Source organism: Geotrypetes seraphini, chromosome 4, assembly GCF_902459505.1.
Source record: "Geotrypetes seraphini chromosome 4, aGeoSer1.1, whole genome shotgun sequence".
Lineage (NCBI taxonomy): Eukaryota > Metazoa > Chordata > Amphibia > Gymnophiona > Dermophiidae > Geotrypetes > Geotrypetes seraphini.
The window spans coordinates 233,124,238-233,146,714 of record NC_047087.1 but is presented as its reverse complement, the minus strand read 5'-3'; the positions used below and the strand labels follow the sequence as shown (position 1 = coordinate 233,146,714).

Here is a 22,477-nt window from a genome sequence, read left to right as displayed (position 1 = left end):
ACCTATGACCACCAGCTCCTTATCAACCCAGGAGACAGAGACAGCAGCAGCAACAACCACGTCAGCAACAGCAGAAGCACCTCAAAAATCTACAAAGCCTTTATGACCTGTTTCTTCGGAGCACAGTCAATGTCACCATTTTACAATCTTTATCTCAGCCCATCAGAGGACGTCTTCAGTTTTTCATCGGTCATTGGGAGTACATAACATCAGGCCTCTGGGTCCTCAACATCATTTTTCAGGGTTACTCTCAATTTTCAAACCCTACCACCAGACCATCCACCAAGAGAGCTTGCTTTGGACCCTGCACATTCCTTCCTTCTTCTGCAGGAGATTCAATCTCTTCTACAGCTGAATGCCATCGAGGAAATTCCCCTCAATCAGCAGGATCAGTGATTCTACTCCCGTTACTTCTTAGTTCCCAAGAAGACCGGAGGACTGAGACCCATCCTTGATCTCAGACCTCTCAACAAATTTCTAGTCAAAGAGAAATTCAGGATGCTATCCCTCACCCTGCTTTATCCTCTCCTCAATCAGAACGACTGGCTATGCTCCCTAGATCTCAAGGAAGCCTACACACATATTCTAATTCATCTGGCTTCCAGTAAGTACCTTCGCTTCCAAATCAATTGATGTCATTACCAGTACAAAGTTCTTCCCTTTGATCTGGCATCTTCTCCCAGTCTTCACAAGTGCCTGATTGTGGTGGCTGCATCTCTCCAATCACAAGGCCTTCAAGTCTTTCCTTACCTGGACGACTTGTTGATCAAGGCTATCTCCTCTCAGGAAGTGGTCCAAGCAACATCTCAAACCATTTCTTTTCTCCATGTTCTAGGATTCGAAGTCAACTTCCCCAAATCACATCTCATTCTGACTCAACGTCTGCAGTTCATTGGGGCAATCCTAGACACCACTCTCAGAGCGTTTCTTCCTGCAGATCAACTTCAGGCTCTCATCTATCTGTGTCAGCAACTGCTTCCTCTTCAATCCATCTCTGCCAGACACATGATGGTTCTTCTAGGCTACATGGCCTCAACTGTCCATGTAACACCATTGGCAAGGCTACATCTTCTCACTCCTCAGTGGACCCTTGCTTCTCAGTGGTCTCAAGCGACCAATCGTCTCTCACAACATATCTGTGACATCATCTCTTCTGCAGTCGCTTCAATGGTGGATGACCTTCTTCAATCTCCCCAGAGGTCTCCTTTTTCACTTGCCCCCCTCATCACAAGGTCATCACGATGGACGCATCCCCTTTTGCCTGGGGGACTCATATGGATGATTTGCAGACTCAAGGTCTTTGGACCGCCAGGGAACGGAAATTTCACATCAATTTCCTGGAACTCAGAGCAATGTTTTATGGCCTCAAGGCTTTTCATCATCTTCTCCCCTCAAGTCCTCCTCCTTCGCACAGACAATCAAATAGCAATGTACTACATAAACAAGCAAGGAGGCACAAAAAATCTGGACTTGGGCGACAGCTCGCAATCTATTTTTGAAAGCTGTCTACGTTCAAGGGGAACAGAATTTCCTAGCACACAACCACAGCAGAATTCTTCAGCCTCATGAATGGGCTCTCAACTCTGCAACTCTCCAGTGCATCTTTGCTCAATGGGGCACTTCTCAAGTGGACTTGTTTGCGGCTCCTCACAATCACCAGTTGCACCAGTTTTGCTCCAGACTTTACTCTCCTCTCCATCTGGAAGCAGATGCATTTCTCCTGGATTGGATGGATGCATTCCCTCCAATTCCTCTCATGTTGAGAACTCTGTTCAAGCTCAAGATAGAAGCAGCCACCATGATTCTCATTGCTCCACAGTGGCCCAGACAACATTGGTTCTCCCTTCTACTTAAATTCAGCCCCAGGGAGCCCATACTTCTTCCAGTAATTACTATTCTGCTTACTCAGAATCAGGAATCACTTCTACATCCCAACCTGCAATCACTACACCTGACAGCTTGGTTTCTCTCGGGCTGAATCCATCTCACTTACATATTTCTCAGCTTGTTCGTCAAATTCTTGATGCATCCAGGAAACCAGCCACTCAGCAATGTTATCAACAAAAGTGGACTTGGTTTTCTTCCTGGTGTCTTCTTCATCATCATGATTCAACTTCATTATCAGTGGATATGGTGTTGGATTATCTGCTTCATCTGTCTGATTCTGGCCTCAAATCTACATTTGTCTGAGTTCATCTCAGCACTATTACAGCTTTTTACATGTCAGTCGAGGGTAAACCTCTTACTGCTCATCCTTTGGTCTCCAGATTCATGAAGGGGCTTTTCAATGTTAAACCACCTCTCAAGCCTCCACCTGTTGTCTGGAACCTTAATGTGGTCCTTTCCAGTTTAATGAAGCCACTATTTGAACCAATGGCCACAGCTCATCTTAAGTTTCTGGAAAGTTGTCTTCCTTATTGCTCTCACCTCTGCCAGGAGGGTCAGTGAGTTACAAGCATTAGTAGCAGATCCACCATTCACAATTTTTCATCATGACAAGGTGGTTCTGCGTACACATCCAAAGTTTCTTCCAAAAGTTGTCACTGAATTTCATCTCAATCAGTCAATTGTTCTACCAGTGTTTTTTCCTAAACCTCATTCTCATGCTGGAGAAACCGCTTTGCATACTTTGGACTGTAAACGAGCTTTGGCCTATTACATTGACTGGACAAAGCCACATCGAACATCTCCCCAACTTTTCGTCTCTTTTGATCCAAACAAGTTGGGGCATCCTGTTTCTAAAAGAACGATTTCCAACTGGCTGGCTGCCTGCATCTCATTCTGTTATGCTCATACTGGACTGGCACTGGAGAGTCGTGTCACAGCCCACAAAATTAGAGCTATGGCAGCTTCTGTGGCTTTCCTCAGTTCTGCTTCCATTAAGGAAATATGTAAAGCTGTCACCTGGTCCTCAGTTCATACCTTCACTTCTCACTACTGTCTGGAATCTTTTTCCAAACGGGATGGGCACTTCGGCCAATCTGTATTACAAAATTTATTTTCTTAAGGTCACTCCCACCATCCTATTTCTGTTAGCTTGGAGGTAACCCACACATGAGAATATGCTGTCTGCTTGTCCTGGGATAAAGCACAGTTACTTACCGTGTTATCCAGGGACAGCAGGCAGATATTCTCACAACCCACCTACCTTCCCAGGTTGGCTTCATAGCTGGCTTATCTTAACTGAGGGACTGTGTGCCCTACGTCAGGCGGGAAGGCACTCGCGCATGCGCGGTTTGGGCTATCGCAAACTTTCTAAAGACTTAAAGTGACGATGCACTTTTAAAGTGGTCCATCGGTGACGTCACCCAAATGTAAGAATATCTGCTTGCTGTCCCTGGATAACACCTGTTACAGTAAGTAACTGTGCTATACTGTCAATCCAATATAAAGCAACTCAAAGTGTATTTTTAAAAATCTAGTTTCCGTTGAAAGTAACAGTGACAATTTAAAAAAAATCCAATTTCCTAAGATGAGAGAAATGCAAATTCTCGGAGGCTCTTTTCAGAATGACTTGCTTTGAAACTTGTTTGTGATTTCACCCAACAGAAATCTTCTCAGTGTTATTTCTCTGGTAATTATATTGCCTTGATCACTGCTTTACAGCTTTTTGACCAAGATCAAATATAATGTCTGAGGGGCCAATGCAGAAAGACATGGTAGTGCCAATTCTTTTGCAGAATTAATGAAGAAAAAAAATACTGCCACTAAGTTATATGCAGTGAGCATGCAAATTACTACCCCTCAGAAATGTAGCAGTAATCTGAAGCTCATTGCAAAATGTCATCTTCCCTGTTAATGCTTGAGCAGTGACACATGGGTGCATGCATACGATCACACATATCATATACAGGCCGTCATCCTAATGAGATACATTTTGCTGTGTCTTTTTATGCCCAATCCCTGAAGGGACATGCATGAGTTTTCAAATGAAGGACGGTGAACTATACCATTTTGCCACACTATAAGTGTAAACTTTTCAACTTTTAAAAAATTTCTTCCTTGTCTAACTTTCCTGTTTCTCCTTGATATTAATTGTAAACCAGTTTTCTGCTGTTATGGATAGGTGATAAAGAAACATAAATATACAGTCAAGTCACATTATTGTGACCACCTGCTACTATCCAGAATAACCACCTCAGGCAGCACGAATGGCAGCTAGATGCTGTGGGAGTGATTTAATAAGATGCTGGGTGGTAGCTAGAGGTATCTGAAGCCATGCATACTGAAGTGCGTCCAACAGTTGCTGACAGGTCAAACATGTCGATCGAAATGATCCCAAATGTGCTCGATTGGGTTAAGGTCTGGGGAATTTGGAGGCATGGGAAATGGTTGGAAGTACTGGTCATGCTCTGTGAACCACTCGCAAACAATTCTAGTGGTATGATATGTTGCATTGTCCTGTTGAAAGATCCCATTGGCCATAGGGAAGACCATCAACATATACGGGTATACTTGATTGTCAAGGATGGAGAGATCCATATTGGTTGAGAGTGCCTTCTAAAGGTATCAAGGGACCCAGATCATACCAAGAAAACATTCCCCAGACCATAACGCTGCCACCACCAGCTTGCGTACATCCAACAGTGGTTGCTGGGTGTTTGTTCTTGGAAGTTCTACGCCTGATAAGCCAACGTTCATCCATTCGATGGAGCTCAAAACATGACTCATTGGAGAAGGTAACCCTCTGACAGTCATTACTAGTTAATACTCCTGTGCATATTGCAGCTGTTTTTTTGCAATGAACTCTCGTGAGCGTGGGTGCAGTCACCAGCTGTCTGCTCCAGAGCCCCATTTGCAACAGGGTTTATTGCACATTCATTTTGGATACACATCTGGATGCCCCCTGGTTCATTTGCATGGTGAGTTGCTCCACAGTAGCTTGTCTATCAGGCCTGCACCAGCTTGCGCAGCCAACGTTCACCTCTTGCATCGATGGCTCATGCTGCCCACAGTTACCACAATGGGTTGTCAAAAAAGTTCCATTCATTCACTTACAGTACACTTTAACCACAACAACCCGTGAACAGTTCACAAAGTCCACTATTTCTGAAATGCTGCTGGCCTTGGCCTGGTAGCCTATGATCATGTCTTTTTCAATGTCTGATAAATTGCGCTGTTTCCCGTTGACAGCCACGATTTCTGTAGTGGCAACTTGCTGACGTCCCATGAAGTCTGTGTGCAACACATACATTCGTTCATTGGCTGTGCATCCCTGATTAGAAGTAAGCAGTGGTCATAATAATGTGACTTGACTGTGTATATTTGTCATAAAGAATGTGTTCTGCTTGAGCACCCAAAGAACATATCAAGAACAACAAGAGGACACTTAGCTGCAAACTTCATAGCACATGCCAGGCCATCAAGGCTATAAATTTCATAATCTTCTCTGGTGCACTACCAGACTGGTATGTGCTATGACGTTTGCAACTAAGTGTCCCCTCTACTTCGATCCTTGCTAGTATATATGAATTGGGAACTAAACATTATGTGTTGAATAGAACTGTGTTTGAAGATCAGAGTGGAACTGATTATCTCCTTGAAGGCTGATATCCTGGGGCTTTTAAGTAGAACATTGCAGTTTCTTTTGGATTATTTGATATGTAGGATTTTTTTTTTAACCCATGAAGATTAACTGAGGTTTTTTCTCCACTTTGCTATTTTTTGTCTTGGTTTTGGTATTTTGTCCCTGCTGGATGAGCTTGGGAGAGGAGTTCCAGTGAATATATTGAGTATGTAGTAGTTAATTATTCAGTAATTTAAATAACCCATAATTATTGTGTTACCCAGTTTATTGGCCTCCCTAATTTCTGATAATATTTCAGCATCTATCTGGTCATCCTGGTCACTATCCTTTTCCCCCTTACATATATAATTTATACCTATAAGGATTCCAAAATGTGTTCCTGCTCCTGTAGAATTTTCAATTCATTCAATTTAAGGCCCACCTTAACATTATAATGCTACACTTCCACCGATTCGATCCACTCTTATCACTGCAGTATAGTTTGTACCAAAAGTGATAAACATGTAGTAAATTAAACCAAAATCCCAAGTAGCCACACCATAGTAAACACCAAAGAAAGAGAAAGATCCATTTCCTTCTATATTGTACAAAACAAAAGATCACATATCTCTTTCTCTCTCCGAGATATTCAACGTGCCTATCCCAGGCCCTCTTGAATGCAGATACAGTCTCTGTTTCCATCACCTCTTCCAGGAGACTGTTCCACACATCTACCACGCTTTCCGTAAAAAAAGTATTTCCTCAGATTACTCCGGAGCCTATCACCTCTTAACTTCATCCTATGCCCTCTCATTGCAGAGTTTCCTTTCAGTAGGAATAGTGTTAAGAGAGTGCAACTAGAGCAACTGCCCCCTGGCCAGAGAGAGCCCTAAGCCTGATGGAAGCTGCACAACCTGGTAGTGGGCTTTGTGGTCCCCAATTATGTCTAACACCAGCTCTGGCAGGATACACATGTCCAGCTTCTCTCTTCTCTTATTCCAATGTGTCTTTCACCCTCTCTCTTTCTGCCTTCCCTCTGCTATGTTCAGTATTTCATTCTCTTGGTTCAGCATCCCTCTTTCCCTTCCCTTATCTCCTCCTTCATGCAGGTTCAGCACCCTTTCCCCTTCCTTCAGCACCCTCCCATGGATTCAACACCTCTCTACCGTCCCTCCAGTTCCCAGGTGCTGGTCTTGTACTTCTCCCTTCCCTCCAGCTCCAGTCCCTCCACCGCATGGGTATGGCACCTCTTTCTTTCTTACCTCCTGCACCAGCCCCCCTCCCCCCTACACAAAGGTCCCCTCAAGCACCAGCCCTCCTACATGGGTCCAGCACTTCTATCTCTTCCCCCCCAGACCACATCCAGCACCTCTCTCTTCCTTCAGCTCCAGCTCTGGAATCAGCCAGCACTCTACTCCCGCAGATCCAGCAGCCCCAGCAAACCTTCTCCCCCATGGTTAAAAAAAGTTAAAAAAAACCCTGTGACCCCTGTACCTGTGAGTTGGCTTCTATACCTCCCTCTCCACATCCCCTTGTGCCTTTCAGTACTTTAGGAGCTTCAGGGACCTAAGAAAAGACTTCACAGGCCTGCTCCGGGGCCTTTAACTGAGTCCCTCCTTCTGGAAGTTACATCAAAAGGAGGGACTCGGTTGAAGGAAGATTCCAGAGAAGGCCTGTGAAATTTGTTCTTCAGTCGCTGAAGCTCCTAAGATACTGAAAAGCACAAGGTGGGACAGGAGGCATAGATGGGCCAACCTGTAGCAATCAGTTTTTATTACCATTGGAGCAAGGCTTTTAACTGCTCCTGCAGGGCAGTAACTTTGGATTTACCGTGGGTCCCCGTGTCATTCTGTAATCTGCATTTCACAGCACACTTCATTAAATATTTTTATTTTGTGGTTCTTAATGATAGAAGCTGAGAATCCTTTAATCTTTAACCTCTACTCCTCTATATAGGTATGGCCATGTTCTATGTAGTTTTCTTGCTGGAAATGAGGCTGAATTCATGGAAACGCTGACAGATGCTGAAATAGTGACTTCATTAACTGAGGTCTTTCGACGCTTCACAGGTATTTATGACAAAGACTTTTATCCTTTGGCCATTTATAAGAGGAAAGATTTATTTTCTGTAGCAACCTGAATGACTATAGATAAAAAGGGCTTCAGTGGTAGCCACTGTTTTATGTAAGCTGATAAACCTAATTGGATGAAACCTTTCCCACATGTAGAAATGTCCATACCATTAAAATGTCATTTTCAGAAATGTATCTTGTGAGCTAGCTGTGGCAAAAAGTGGCCTTAGCGCAATGTTGCGTGGGTTTTTCCTGTGTGCTAAGGCTATTTTTGCCACAACCTTAAAATGTCCCATTTTCTATTTTTGTATTAATGGCTATGTGCTAATGTTATCAGGAAAATAGTATATAATACTGCTCATACTGGACAATACATATCTGTATTAGAGGCCCAACATACTTGAAGGGCTCTGGCCTCAGAATCGGAGCCTACGCACAGCAGTGAATCACAAACTGAGAAGATCCGCGTAGTTAATACAGCTCCTGCTCCAATCATTGGCCAGTAATTTAATCTTTTTTTGAAAAAATTTTTAATAAAGCAATTTAATGAAGCTAAAACCCTTTCAACTTTAAAGGGGTATTATACATATGTAGTAGCCAGGATTTGAAAAAATGTGAGACCAAAAAGACTTATCTCAGAACTTGACTTGTCTTTATACCATGTTCAGTCACCAGTGTCTAATTTGCCGACGCGGCCACGTTTCGCGGGAATTTTTATCATCCGCTGCGTCAGGGTCACCAGGACCACTAAAAAATCAGACCACAGGCTCACTAAAAAATCAGAAAAAGAATTAGAGCATTCACACTTTCAAAACCCACCAAAACACATAACAGTAAACTAACACTCACATCAATTCACTCGATCACAGATTTTCAAACCGTATCAAGATGGCAGCAACCACAATTTTATAGCGTACTCGTGACGTCATAACGTAACAACACGCACCCACGTCATCATTCATTCATCACAATATACTCTAATAGAAATGTTGCCATTCAAACGATAAAAATTCCCGCGAAACGTGGCCGCGTCAGCAAATTAGACACTGGTGACTGAACATGGTATAAAGACAAGTCAAGTTCTGAGATAAGTCTTTTTGGTCTCACATTTTTTTCAAATCCTGGCTACTACATATGTATAATACCCCTTTAAAGTTGAAAGGGTTTTAGCTTCATTAAATTGCTTTATTAAAAATTTTTTCAAAAAAAGATTAAATTACTGGCCAATGATTGGAGCAGGAGCTGTATTAACTACGCGGATCTTCTCAGTTTGTGATTCACTGCTGTGCGTAGGCTCCGATTCTGAGGCCAGAGCCCTTCAAGTATGTTGGGCCTCTAATACAGATATGTATTGTCCAGTATGAGCAGTATTATATACTATTTTCCTGATTATATTATATGCTGCTGGGGTAACTAGTTTTAGGTTATGTGTTAATGTTGCCATTAGTGCATGACCATTAATAAAAATTATCACATGAGTGGTAAGGGCTTATGGGGCAATCGTGCACTGATTAGCTCAGGAATGCCCCTCCTGAAAAAAATAGAAAACCTTTTTAGGGTGTGGATTAGTGCACACTAATATGACACTTATCACAGGATGCCTGAGCACATTCCTCATTAGGCCATTCTAAGTTGCATTATTAGCGCATAATGCAGCTTTATAAAAGGGTCCCTAAGCTTGGAAAGACTGAGTTTAAAGTTATAAAATGCTTCCTCATTTGTATTATTTCTTTGGTTTAGGAAATCCAAAGATTCCACCACCCATAAATATTCTGAGAACCAAATGGCACAGCAGTATGTACACTAAAGGCTCATATAGTTATGTGGCAGTTGGATGTTCAGGAGATGACATTGACACAATTGCTGAGCCACTTCCTGAAGGGCCAACTGAGTCCAAGGTAATTATTTGCTTTTCTGTGTATAAGGTGGGGTAAACATATGCCCCAAGGTTTGTGCATCTCTCTTCTTTAGCAATACAAATATTGACTTGCAAGATATGCTATTTTTTAAAATCTATTTTGAGATTCGTATACTCACAATGTATCAGCTCATAGCTATCGGAACAGGGGAAGCCACAGGGGCTATGGCCTCCCCCAAAATTGCTGGTAGTATTGTAACAGGGTCAGAAGGGGATCCTGCGAGGAAGAAAAAGGCATCTTGCTACCGGCCAGTGTGCCTGCTGGTTAGCTGTCTCTGCCATGCCTCTTCTCCGACATCTACTCAATTTTCCCCCCCCCCCACCCGGGCCGCGTGTCTACCTTTTAAAATTTCTAGTAAAAGCACAGCGCTGCCCTGCCACCAACTCCACCGTCTTCCCTCTACTGCAACCCGCTCTCTCTGACAACTTCCTGTTTCCACTAGGGCAGGCCACAGTGGAGGAAATATGCCGGAGCTGGTGGCAGGGCGGCGCTGTGCTTTTGCTAGAAATTTAAAAAGGTAGACAGTGGAGGTGGGGAAGAGTAGATGTCAGCAAAAGGATGCAGCAGAGAAAGCCGACCATCAGGCACGCTGGCCAGGAGCAAGGTGTCTCTTCTACCAGAGTGCCCTAAAAATAAGGTCCCACCTGAGACATTTCAAATTCAAGGGAGGAGTAGAAGGTAGAGAGGGAGCATATAGGGCTTGGGGGAGAGAGTGAGGGAAGGGAGAGATGTTGGATTCAAATGAGGGAAGGAGGGAGAGATGTGAGGAATGGAGTAAGGGAGGGAGGGAAAGATATCAGATTTGTGAGGGACAGGAAAAGATGGACTTGGTGACGCAGAGGGGGTAGAAGGAGGACAGGAAGAAGTGACAGAGGCGGCAGAAGGGGAACAATGAGAGATGAATTTGGAGGAGGACAGAGGAAACAAGAGGGGGAGAGATGGACATGGGGAAGGCAGAGGGGGAAGGGAGAAATGGATGTGGAGGGGCAAAATGGGGAAAGGGAGAAAGAGATTTCATGGAAAGGTCAAAATTGGGAAAGGGAAAGAGTAGGCAGAAGGAGGAGGGAGAGATGGACAGCTCAGGGAGAGAAGAGGAGGGAGAGAAGAGATGGACAGGGAAAGATGGAGGAGATGTAGACTAGGGGAGGAGGAGAGATGTCAGACTTGGAAGGAGGGAGTGGAAGGGAAGAAAGAGATATTGGACTTGTTGGAGGGAGAGAGAAAGAAATAGAGAAATTAAATGCTGGGTTACATGGGTTCATTCTCTTTGAAGCAAGAGAGGGAATGAGAAAGAGAGAGAGAGAGATGGTGGACAGTGAGATAGAGGGAGACGTTGCACATGGAGGTGGAAGAAAGAGGAAGGAATGCTGTGCAAGGTTGGGGAGGGGGAAAATAGTGTTATTTGTGTAGTTTAATTTTATGGTTACCATTATGCATCGTTAATAAGATTATAATGTGTGTATATGAAAAAATTAACAATTACAATTTACAATTAGTACAATTACAATTAGTATTATTATTATCCCAGGACAAGCAGGCAGGTATTCTCACTAGTGGGTGATGTCATCCGACAGAGCCCCGATACGGACATCTTGCAAGCATGTCTTGCTTGAAGAAACTCAGAAGTTTCGAGATGCCCGCACCGCGCATGCGCCAGTGCCTTCCCGCCCGATGTACCGGGCGTGTCTCCTCAGTTCTTTTCTTTCCGCGGAGCTGAGAAGTTTCACTTCATTCTGCGCTGACTGAATTTCAGTAAAATTTGCCTTCTTTGTACCACGTGATTTGTTTATTTGTTTATTTCTACTTTAACTTAGTATTTCTTTTCAAAAAAAAAAAAGTTAAAATTATTTCTTCCGGCGGTTCGGCCGGGCCGGCCTCGTGGCTTAGGCCCAGCGCCTTCGACCTTGCGGCGACGATTTTCCGGCCTATGTCCCGGCCAATCACTGGTTTTAAAAAGTGCAGCAAGTGCCAGCGTGCGATTTCGTTGACGGACCCGCATCGACGCTGTCTTCAGTGTCTTGGTCCAGAACACATACCGAAATCGTGCCGGCCTTGTTCCACGCTTACTGCGCGCTCGTTTAAACGGCGCTGCTTGCTCTGGGAGTCGATGTTTAAGATGGAGACTGCTAAGGAGCCGTCTGCTTCCACTTCTACTGATGTTTCGCTGGTCCGTGCGAAACCTGCATCGACGACTCCTGCATCTGGCCTTGTGAAGCCGGCATCGTTCACACCGACTTCAGCCTCGAGTTCGACACCGGTGCCTGTCCCCGTCTCCTCGGCTCAGGTACCGCCTTCCACTGTCCCTCCGGTGGTCATCAAAGTGCCTAAAACTAGCAAGCAGAAACACTTGGCCGCAAAGGAGCGCGAAGACCGTGCTGGAGGACCCCCTTTCGGTACGGATCCCTCCATATCGGCTTCGCTGCGATCCCTGCTGGAAGCTCAGTTTGTCGAGCTTATGCAGTCTATGGGACCCCGGCTTATCGCCTCCATTCAGGGTGAGGTCCCGGTCCTGGGGGGCGGACCGCCCCTTCCCCCTCCTCCTCGTCGTTCGATCTCTCTGCTCGACGAGGAGGATCGGCGGAGGGCGGCGGGAGCCTCGAGGCGGGCTTCCTTTAGTGATATGCCGCCTTTGGAGCCCATCACGCCTCCTCGCCATCAGAGTACTATGCCAGCCCCTGATAATCAGAGTCCTGGGCATACCGCATCGCAAGAAGAGTTCTTCCGCACTCCATACCAGGCCTGGGTGGCATCGCGTGAGTCCGCATCCTTGCCACATCTACGATCCACTGCATCTAGTCCCATCCATTCCGTGGAGGCTTCGGGGGACCGTGCGATGCATAGGAGGTCTCGTTCTCCATCTCGACACCGGGAGGGGCATCGATCTCGACACTCGTCTCGACACTCCTCACGTCATTCGGAAGTGTCTCCGCAAAAGAAGATGCAGCGTATGGGATACTCCTCGTCGGATTTATCCCCGCCTGAGGGACCGGAGTATGAGGAACCATCTACCTCCTATTCTCCTTGCCGCTCCCAGCTCTCTCTGGACCCGGAGGCTTCCACTTCTTCTAGTCCGTCTCGCCGGCCGGTGCTGGCGGACCAACTGTCCTTTTCTTCCTTCCTCCGACAAATGGCGGATGACTTGGATGTAACTTTGGACACTGGTTCTCGATATTCCAAGGAGTATCTGGACACCATGCACTTGCCTCACCCTCCGGCGGAGTCGCTCCGGCTTCCTCTGCATAAACTGCTTGAACAGACTTTCATGCGCTGTTTTGAAACACCATATTCCATCCCTGCAGTTCCCAGCAAGTTGGATGCTCGATACCGCATCGTCCACCACAAAGGGTTTGAGGGGGCGCAACTCTCTCATCAGTCCCTCCTGGTCGAGTTCTCCCTCAAATGATCTCATCCCTCCCAGGTTTACGCCTCAGTACCACCGGGCCGAGAAGGAAGGACGATGGATAAGTTTGGTAGACGTATCTACCAGAACTCTATGATGGCGTCTCGAGTGCTCAATTACAATTTCTTCTTTTCTTCATATTTGGACTTCTTCTTGCCGGTGCTCCGCAAGTTCATACCTTTTATCGATGCTCAGGCTCGATTCGAGTTTGAAGAGATGGTGGCGACCCTTTCCCAGTTACGCCTCCAGCTGATGCAATCCTCCTACGATGCCTTCGAGCTCTCGGCACGGGCTGCTGCCTGTTCGGTGGCCATGCGTCGCCTGGCATGGCTTCGTACGATTGATATGGATCCGAACCTCCAAGACAGGCTTGCAAATGAGCCTTGTGCGGGGGCGGATCTGTTCGATGAGTCTATCGAGACTGTTACTAAGAAGCTTTCGGATCATGAGAAGTCCTTCCAGTCTATCCTACGGCCTAAACCCAAGCCTCAACAGTCTCGTCCCACTAGGCCGCCTTTGATTTACCAGCGGCGTTATCAGCCGAGGCAAGCTCCTCCTGCGAGGCAACCTGCGAAGAGACAGCCTCCCCAGAAGCCTCAGCAGAAGCCTCAGATGCCGGCTGCACCCAAGGCTACTCAGCCTTTTTGACTCTCTTCCAGGGAGCATAACCGACCTCGTTCTGTCTCCCCCCGTTTTTCCCATTGGGGGTCGTCTCCATCATTTTTGTCATCGATGGGAGACCATCACCACGGACCTTTGGGTCCTTACCATCGTAAGAGAAGGATACTCTCTTCATTTCCAACGGGTCCCCCCGGACCACCCGCCAAGAGAGTATCCTTCAAACTTGACGCAGACCGCTCTTCTCCTTCAGGAGGCTCAGGCTCTGCTTCGGCTTCGGGCTGTCGAGCCGGTTCCATTAGATCAGCAAAACCGGGGGTTTTACTCCCGGTACTTCCTTGTCCCGAAGAAGACGGGCAATCTGCGTCCCATTTTGGACCTTCGAGTCCTCAACAAGTTTTTGGTCAAGGAGAAGTTCCGTATGCTGACCCTTGCTTCTCTCTATCCCCTCCTCGAGCAGAACGATTGGTTATGCTCTCTGGATCTCAAGGAGGCCTACACTCACATCCCTATTCATCCGGCCTCCCGCAAGTTCCTCAGATTTCGGGTGGGACATCTACATCTGCAGTATCGAGTGCTTCCATTCGGCCTTTCCTCGTCTCCCAGAGTCTTCATGAAGTGTCTGGTGGTGGTGGCCGCTGCACTCCGGAACATGGGTCTTCAGGTGTTTCCATACCTCGACAACTGGCTCATCAAGGCCCCGTCGGCTCCAGGGGTCATTTCGGCGACCTTGACTACCATTTGTTTCCTGCAGAGCTTGGGCTTCGAGATCAACTTTCCCAAGTCACATCTTCAGCCCACCCAGTCTCTCCCCTTTATCGGGGCGGTCCTGGATACCATTCAACTTCGAGCATTCCTTCCTCCTCAACGCATGGATGCTCTCCTTCTACTCTGCCAGTCGGTGTCTTCTCGCCAATCCATCTCAGCGAGACACATGATGGTCCTCTTGGGCCACATGGCATCTACAGTTCATGTGACGCCTTTTGCCAGACTACATCTCAGAATTCCTCAATGGACCCTGGCATCTCAGTGGACTCAGGTGTCCGACCCGTTATCCCGTCACATTGTAGTCACTCCTGCTCTACGGCAGTCTCTTCTCTGGTGGATGACCTCTTCGAATCTATCCAGAGGTTTGCTGTTTCACTCTCCTCCCCACCAGAAAGTTCTCACGACCGATTCTTCGAACTATGCCTGGGGGGCTCATCTGGATGGTCTTCGCACTCAGGGGTTCTGGACCAGTGCGGAACGACTCCATCAAATCAATCTTCTGGAGCTCAGAGCCATCTTCAATGCTCTCCAAGCTTTTCAACATCTGCTTCACGACATGGTGGTCCTTATTCGCACAGACAATCAGGTCGCCATGTATTATGTCAACAAACAAGGGGGCACGGGCTCGGCCCCTCTATGCCAGGAAGCTCTTCGAGTCTGGGATTGGGCTGTTCGCCACAACGCCTTCCTCAAAGCTGTCTACATTCAGGGGAAGGACAACGTCTTGGCAGACAAATTGAGTCGTCTTCTCCAGCTTCACGAATGGACGCTCCACTCCGACCCCCTTCATCAGATCTTTGCACAGTGGGGAACGCCTCTGATAGACCTCTTTGCAGCCCCCCACAACTTCAAACTGCCTCAGTTTTGCTCCAGGATCTACACTCCTCATCGCCTCAAGGCAGATGCCTTTCTACTGGATTGGGGGAATCGCTTCCTTTATGCGTTTCCTCCATTTCCTCTCATTCAAAAGACTCTGGTCAAGTTGAGATCAGACCATGCCACCATGATTCTGATTGCTCCTCGGTGGCCCAGACAACCTTGGTACTCCCTTCTACTTCAACTAAGCAGCAGGGAGCCAGTACTTCTTCCAGTGTTTCCTTCACTACTTACTCAACATCAAGGTTCACTACTTCATCCCAACCTGCAGTCCCTCCACCTGACAGCTTGGTTCCTTTCAACGTAACTCCTCACCAGTTCTCTCAAGCAGTGAGGGAGGTCTTGGAGGCTTCCAGGAAGCCTGCTACTCGACAATGCTATTCCCAAAAATGGACTAGATTTTCTTCCTGGTGTATTTCCAATGCCACGGAGCCTCAGCGAGCTTCCCTATCTTCTGTGTTGGACTATCTTCTACACCTGTCTCAGTCTGATCTCAAGTCTACCTCTATACGAGTCCACCTGAGTGCTATTGCGGCTTTCCATCAGCCTCTACAGGGGAAACCTTTGTCTGCTCATCCTGTGGTTTCCAAATTTATGAAAGGACTTTTTCATGTCAACCCTCCTATCAAACTTCCTCCTATGGTTTGGGATCTCAATGTTGTCCTGTCTCATCTCATGAAGCCTCCGTTTGAACCTCTCAACAAGGCTCCACTTAAGTATCTCACCTGGAAGGTGGTTTTTCTGGTGGCCCTCACGTCTGCTCGCAGGGTCAGTGAGCTTCAGGCCCTAGTGGCGGATCCACCGTTCACTGTATTCCATCATGACAAGGTGGTTCTTCGTACTCATCCAAAATTCTTGCCTAAAGTGGTCTCTGAATTTCACCTCAACCAATCCATCGTGCTTCCAGTGTTCTTTCCAAAGCCTCATTCTCACCCTGGAGAATCTGCTTTACACACTCTGGACTGTAAACGTGCTTTAGCTTTCTACTTGGATCGCACAAAGCCACACAGAACTGCTCCTCAACTTTTCGTCTCCTTTGATCCAAACAAGTTGGGACGACCTGTATCGAAGCGCACCATCTCCAACTGGATGGCGGCTTGTATCTCTTCCTGCTATGCCCAGGCTGGATTATCCCTTCCCTGTAAGGTCACAGCCCATAAGGTCAGAGCAATGGCAGCCTCTGTTGCCTTCCTCAGATCGACACCGATTGAGGAGATTTGTAAGGCTGCCACTTGGTCCTCGGTTCATACATTCACCTCTCATTATTGTCTGGATACTTTCTCCAGACGGGATGGACAGTTTGGCCAAACAGTGTTACAAAATTTGTTCTCTTAAGTTGCCAACTCTCCCACCATCCCATTGGGATTAGCTTGGAGGTCACCCACTAGTGAGAATACCTGCCTGCTTGTCCTGGGATAAAGCAATGTTACTTACCGTAACAGTTGTTATCCAGGGACAGCAGGCAGCTATTCTCACGTCCCACCCACCTCCCCTGGGTTGGCTTCTCAGGCTAGCTACCTGAACTGAGGAGACACGCCCGGTACATCGGGCGGGAAGGCACTGGCGCATGCGCGGTGCGGGCATCTCGAAACTTCTGAGTTTCTTCAAGCAAGACATGCTTGCAAGATGTCCGTATCGGGGCTCTGTCGGATGACATCACCCACTAGTGAGAATAGCTGCCTGCTGTCCCTGGATAACAACTGTTACGGTAAGTAACATTGCTTTATGGGGGTGAGGTCTGAGGCGGAGCTTGGGCAGGTCTAGGGCAGGATGTAAGGCAGAGCTTTTGGGCCCCCCCAAACAAAAAAGCGTTCCACTGCCTATGGATCAGCTTGCAACAAAAGGTATGCACCAAACTGGGTTTGTTGCTCACAGACATTCTTCACATAATACCAGGTTGGCTCTTCATATATTAACCTTAACAAAATCCATGGAAAATCCAGCATTCTCTGTATCTTTGGATGCAGAGAAGGCATTTGATTGTGTAGAATGGACTTTTATGTACCAAGCAATGGATTGGTTTGGAGTGGGTTCTGGATTTATTCAAATGATCAAAGCTTTGTATAGCTCTCCTAAGGCCAGATTGTATATAAATAATACTTTCTCAGATGGTTTTGGTCTAAAGAAGGGAGTTCAACAAGATGTCCCTTATCTCCTCTGCTGTTTGATATTGTATTGGAACCCTTACTCTTGGCTATTCAACTAGCAGATGAGATTCAAGGTATTCCTTATGCTAGTCGGGAATACAAAGTTTCTGCATATGCAGATGATATTTTGTTTCATTTGAGGAATCCTGAATCTACTATTCCACATTTACTGGATTTGATTGAAAAATTTGGGAAATTTTCAGGATATAAAATAAATTGGAGTAAATCAGAAATTCTTCCACGTAATGTACATTGTCAAAAAGGGTTGTTTGATCAGTACCCTTTTCTTTGGAAAGATGGTATAAAATATTTAGGAATATGGATATATAAGACACTGGAAGCGACAATGAAAGTAAATGAAAAATATTTATTGATAAAGATTACAGGAAATGTGTGAGCAATGGAATCCGCTACATTTGTCTTGGTGGGGGAAAGTCCAAACAGTTAAAATGATGATTTTGCCTGTGGTTTATTACCAAATGGGAATGCTACAAATTTATTTTCAAGGATCTTTTTACAAGAAATTGAATAGTATTCTTATCAATTTTGTTTGGAGGGAAAAACTTCTAGGATCGCTTTAGTATCTCTACAAAAAATAATTGTGGAGGGAGGAGTAAATTTTCCAAATTTCTATAGGTATCATCAGGCCTATATTCTCCGTCAGAGTATGTATTGGATCCTGCCTGACCTCATGGAACATTATCCAGATTGGTTAGTTTTGGAATAGAAAATTATGTCCCCAATGCATCTGTCTCATGTGTTGGACATTAAACTACCCAGTTATGCTAAAGATAATAACATTATTTTGGATACTTGGAAGACCCTGAGAAATATTAATAAGTTAACTAAAATTCCTATAGAACAGTCTTTGTGTCAATCCCTATGGCTGAACTCCAAGATACAAATAGGCGGATCTAAAATTGCCTGGAAGGATTGGATGCAAGTAGGCATAAAAACATTAGAGGATGTTATTTCACATGGAAAATGTAATGTAATGTAATTTATTTCTTATATACCACTAATCCGTTAGGTTCTAAGCGGTTTACAGAAAATATACATTAGGATGCATTAAAATTATAAGTAAGAAAGGTACTGCTGGATTTTTCACGGTTGCAACAATCATTTGGTATCTCAAAATTTCAATTTTATAAATGGTTGCAACTGAAGCAGGCTATTCAGAAAGGGTTCCCCGAATGGTATAACTTGAAAAATTTTAATAGCCTGCAATTCCTATGTTTTCAGGCAGACATGCTAAGGCATCAAGCCGCCAAGTGGTATAAATTAATATCTGAACTTATGAATAAGAAACCCAAAAACACTCTTAGAGACATTTGGAGCATTGAGATTAAGCAGTATATTTCTGCATCTCGATGGCCACGTATTTGGTCTTAGAGGATGAAGTGTACAGCATCAGCATCTATGAAACAAACTTGGTTCTTTTTGTTACATCGTTCTTTTTGGACCCCAATTAGATTGAATAAGTTAGATAACTCTAGATCTAATAGATGCTGGCACTGTCATCTAGACATAGGAACATTAGATCATTTACTGTTTTATTGCCCTATGATACTGATTTTCTGGAAATCATTTTAGGGACATATTAATAATATTTTAGAATCTGAGATTCCATTAATTTATGAAATAGTAATTTGTGGTACCATTTTACATATCAAGGATCCCCTAGATCAGTGGTCTCAAACTCAAACCCTTTGCAGGGCCACATTTTGGGTTTGTAGGTACTTGGAGGGCCGCAGAAAAATAGTTAATGCCTTATTAAAGAAATGACAATTTTGCATGAAGTAAAACTCTTTATAGTTTATAAAACTTTCCTTTAACAGTTAAAAGGAAAGATATATAAACTATAAAGAGTTTTACCTCATGCAAAATTGTCATTTCTTTAATAAGACATTAACTATTTTTTTCTGCGGCCCTCCAAGTACTCTATTTTTTTCTGCAGCACTCACATTTAAAGTTCAATATCTTTTCTTTCTCAAAACTGGCACATTTCAATCACTAAATTGAAAATAAAATCATTTTCCTACCCTAGATAGATATAAAAGATATCTCTTATTAATTATGACTAGTACAGCTATACAAATGATTTCACAAAACTGGAAAAACTGGGATCATCTCAACTTTACATTCTGGTGGGCAAGTTTATGTCTAATTTACAAATATGAGAAAATGAACGCTGATTTGTTAGGGAATACAAAAAACTTTAAATTAATTTGGGGCCCATTGTCATCTTTTGTAGAATTATTATAGTTATGATTTTTGTTGTTAGATAAAATGCGCATCCGGGGGGAGGGGGGGAGGATTATAAGGTCTTTTAATTGATTATTTATACAGATGATAATAGGGGGGAAGGGTGATATTTTTGAGGTTTGATAAATAAGTCTGATTGATCATATGTATAACATGTTTAAAATATGTATAATATATCTCTGAATCTATGATAAAATTTTATAATTATTTAATGATAAAGATTAGGATGGGTGGGAGGAGGGTAATGATCTATATGAATCTTGTAAAAATGTAAGTGATATCTAAAGTGTTAAATGTATAATCTATGTTGTTTCCACTTATTGAAAATGTTTTAAAATGAATAAAGATTATTTAAAAAAAAAAGACTATACCTTAAAGTAAACTCTATAGCTATGTTCTAATACATGTCCTTTTGTTTTCTTTTTAGCCTTTGCAGGTTCTTTTTGCTGGAGAGGCCACACACCGAACCTTTTATTCCACCACGCATGGGGCATTACTTTCTGGCAGGAGAGAAGCAGAACGTCTTATCTGTCTGCAAGATGTACAGTGTTGCAAATCAAATCTCTGAAAACAGCTTGCCACATTTGTTCCATCTCTTACCATGAGTTTTTGAGAGCTGAAAGAAACCCAAAATTAATTAATTTGTTTTTTTTATTTTTATTCCTTGTTTTGTTTTTAAACTGCTTTCCAAGTTTGAACAATTAATATTTTAATTAGAATTCTGCTAAATGGGAAATACAGTTCAAATTAAAGTTTAATCCCATGCACTCTATGAATGTTAAACAGTAATGCATTATTTTCAGTAAGCCTCTGAAGATCTTCACATTTTGCAAAAATTGTTCAAGTCGCTACTTTTGAGTGAAAATAAAATGGGAAAATCATGGAAATTTGCAACAAAATACACTCATTCTAATACAGAGTTCAGTATGTATTATAACTGTGTTGATATTGCCAAGAGTTTTAATTACCCTACTAATGGAATAGCATTTTAATAATGATGCTGATCTTTGTTGAATTATAGGCAAATTTTCACCTTTAGGTGATCAGTTGATAATCTTGGCCCAGTTTCCCATGAACACTAAAATCATCATTAAAGGTATATGACACTTCTCATTCTTAGCTAAGACACCAAAATTTGAAGTGATAGAAAAAAATGTCATTTCTTCAGAACAGGTGCAAGGATGTTTTCACTACTGGTTCTATACTGTACAAAAAACTTTTATTTTCTAGGCTGCCATTTCACAAATTTATCATGGGTGCTAGAGCCATTGGAAAACAAAAATTCTGAAATAAAATTACATGTAGTGATGATACAAAACCACATTCTGGTTTGTAAATTTCAGAATGTACAGGAAATAATAAATGTATTATTTTATACAGGCTGAAAGTCTGTATAATGAAAACATTTGTCATCAGGTGGCCATTCAGTATGCCTTCTTTCATACACTTATTTAATAATTTCAATAAATCTCAATATTGATTTAAACAAAAATAAAACATTGTACTTAACCTTATTGATATTTTCATTTTGTTGATAAGCATCTTGCACCAAAGTGCAATTGTGTAACAAGCAAGTCCATTATTTGTATGCCATGATTTGGACCACAAAGTTAGGAAAAGTAAAAAGTCTATCCCAACTTTATCCAGGTAGATTTCTAAGTACTTACCTTACAGTTTTTTAATGTTTTAAAGTAGTGATTTGAGTACAGCTATAAAATCCTTTATCCAAAATTCTAAAAACTGAAAAGCTCCAAACCCCCCAAATTTTTATAACATTACATTGCTAATTTGTACAAAAAAAGTTTAATTTTAGCATCAAAAGTGAAACTGGCCCCAAAGTCACTTTAAAGACTTCATTCTACATTTATAATAGTTCAGTTTATTCATCTTACATCATATCTCTGAGGTGCTGCTGGTGGCCTCAGCGATTCATATTCATTGCTTGCTGCGGCACTGCATGATTCACTCTATTGTGTCCAGCCAGGAAGGAAAGAAGAAATGATGTTGGCAAGACTGCAGCAGGCAATGAATATGAATCGCTATGGCCACTGGTGACACATCAATCCAAAACCCGAAAAATTCTAAAATCCAAAATGTCTCTGGTCCCGAGCATTTCAGATAAAGGATCTTGTTCCTGTACAAGTATGAGAATTGACAGGCAGCATAGACAGCAGATAGTTGGACCCCACCTTGTGCGGTTCATAGGCGCGCTGACAACTGAGCGCAGGACTTAATCACGCTGAAGAAAAACCGTATTTTAAAGGTATCTGACGGGGGGTGTTGGTGGGGAACCCCCCCCCACACACACACACTTTACTTAATAGAGATTGCGTTGTGGGGGGTTTCGGGAGTTGTAACCCCCCTCACTATACTGGAAACTTAACTTTTTCCCTGTTTTTTAGGGAAAAAGCTGTTTTCAGTATAATGTGGGGGATTACATCCCCACACCACCCCAACATGGCAGCGTGAGGCAGCGCAATCCCTATTAAGTAGAGTGGGAGGGTTCCCACCCCACACACAGCCCCCGTCAGAGCCCTTTAAAATATGGGTTTTCTTCGGTGCGATTAAGCCCTGCGCTCAGTTGTCCACGCTTGGTTGTCGGCACGCCTTTTTCCTCGCGCGCTTTTGACCCGTCACCCTTTGTGCAGCAGACACATTCCGCATGGTACTTCTTTACCCTCCTTAGTAGTTTTCAAGTTCTTATCACCAGGCACAGACAGGGAGAGCATACACTGAGCAACAGATCCAACTCACTCTTGAGCATTGGGAGAAAGAGTTTTGAAGGAGCTCAGGAAGTTGCAGCTGGCAGCTAAGATATGTGAGACAACAGTTTGTACTGCATAGATAATTGCTATATTATTAGTTTTTAATAAATGAAAGGCACTTAGACCCGGATTCGTAAAACG

The 22,477-nt window shown here is 43.9% G+C and overlaps 1 protein-coding gene across 1 annotated transcript in view; it reads left to right on the top strand.

Moving 5' to 3' along the window:
- PAOX (polyamine oxidase) overlaps positions 1-21,080 on the top strand; it is a 45,970-nt gene extending 24,890 nt beyond the window's left edge. The window contains exons 5-7 of the mRNA XM_033942864.1: positions 7,463-7,575; positions 9,319-9,476; positions 19,999-21,080. Of these exons, the coding sequence (XP_033798755.1) occupies positions 7,463-7,575; positions 9,319-9,476; positions 19,999-20,139 (412 nt within the window). The 3' untranslated portion in view covers positions 20,140-21,080. The remainder of the gene's footprint in view (positions 1-7,462; positions 7,576-9,318; positions 9,477-19,998) is intronic.
- Positions 21,081-22,477: the final 1,397 nt, after the last annotated feature.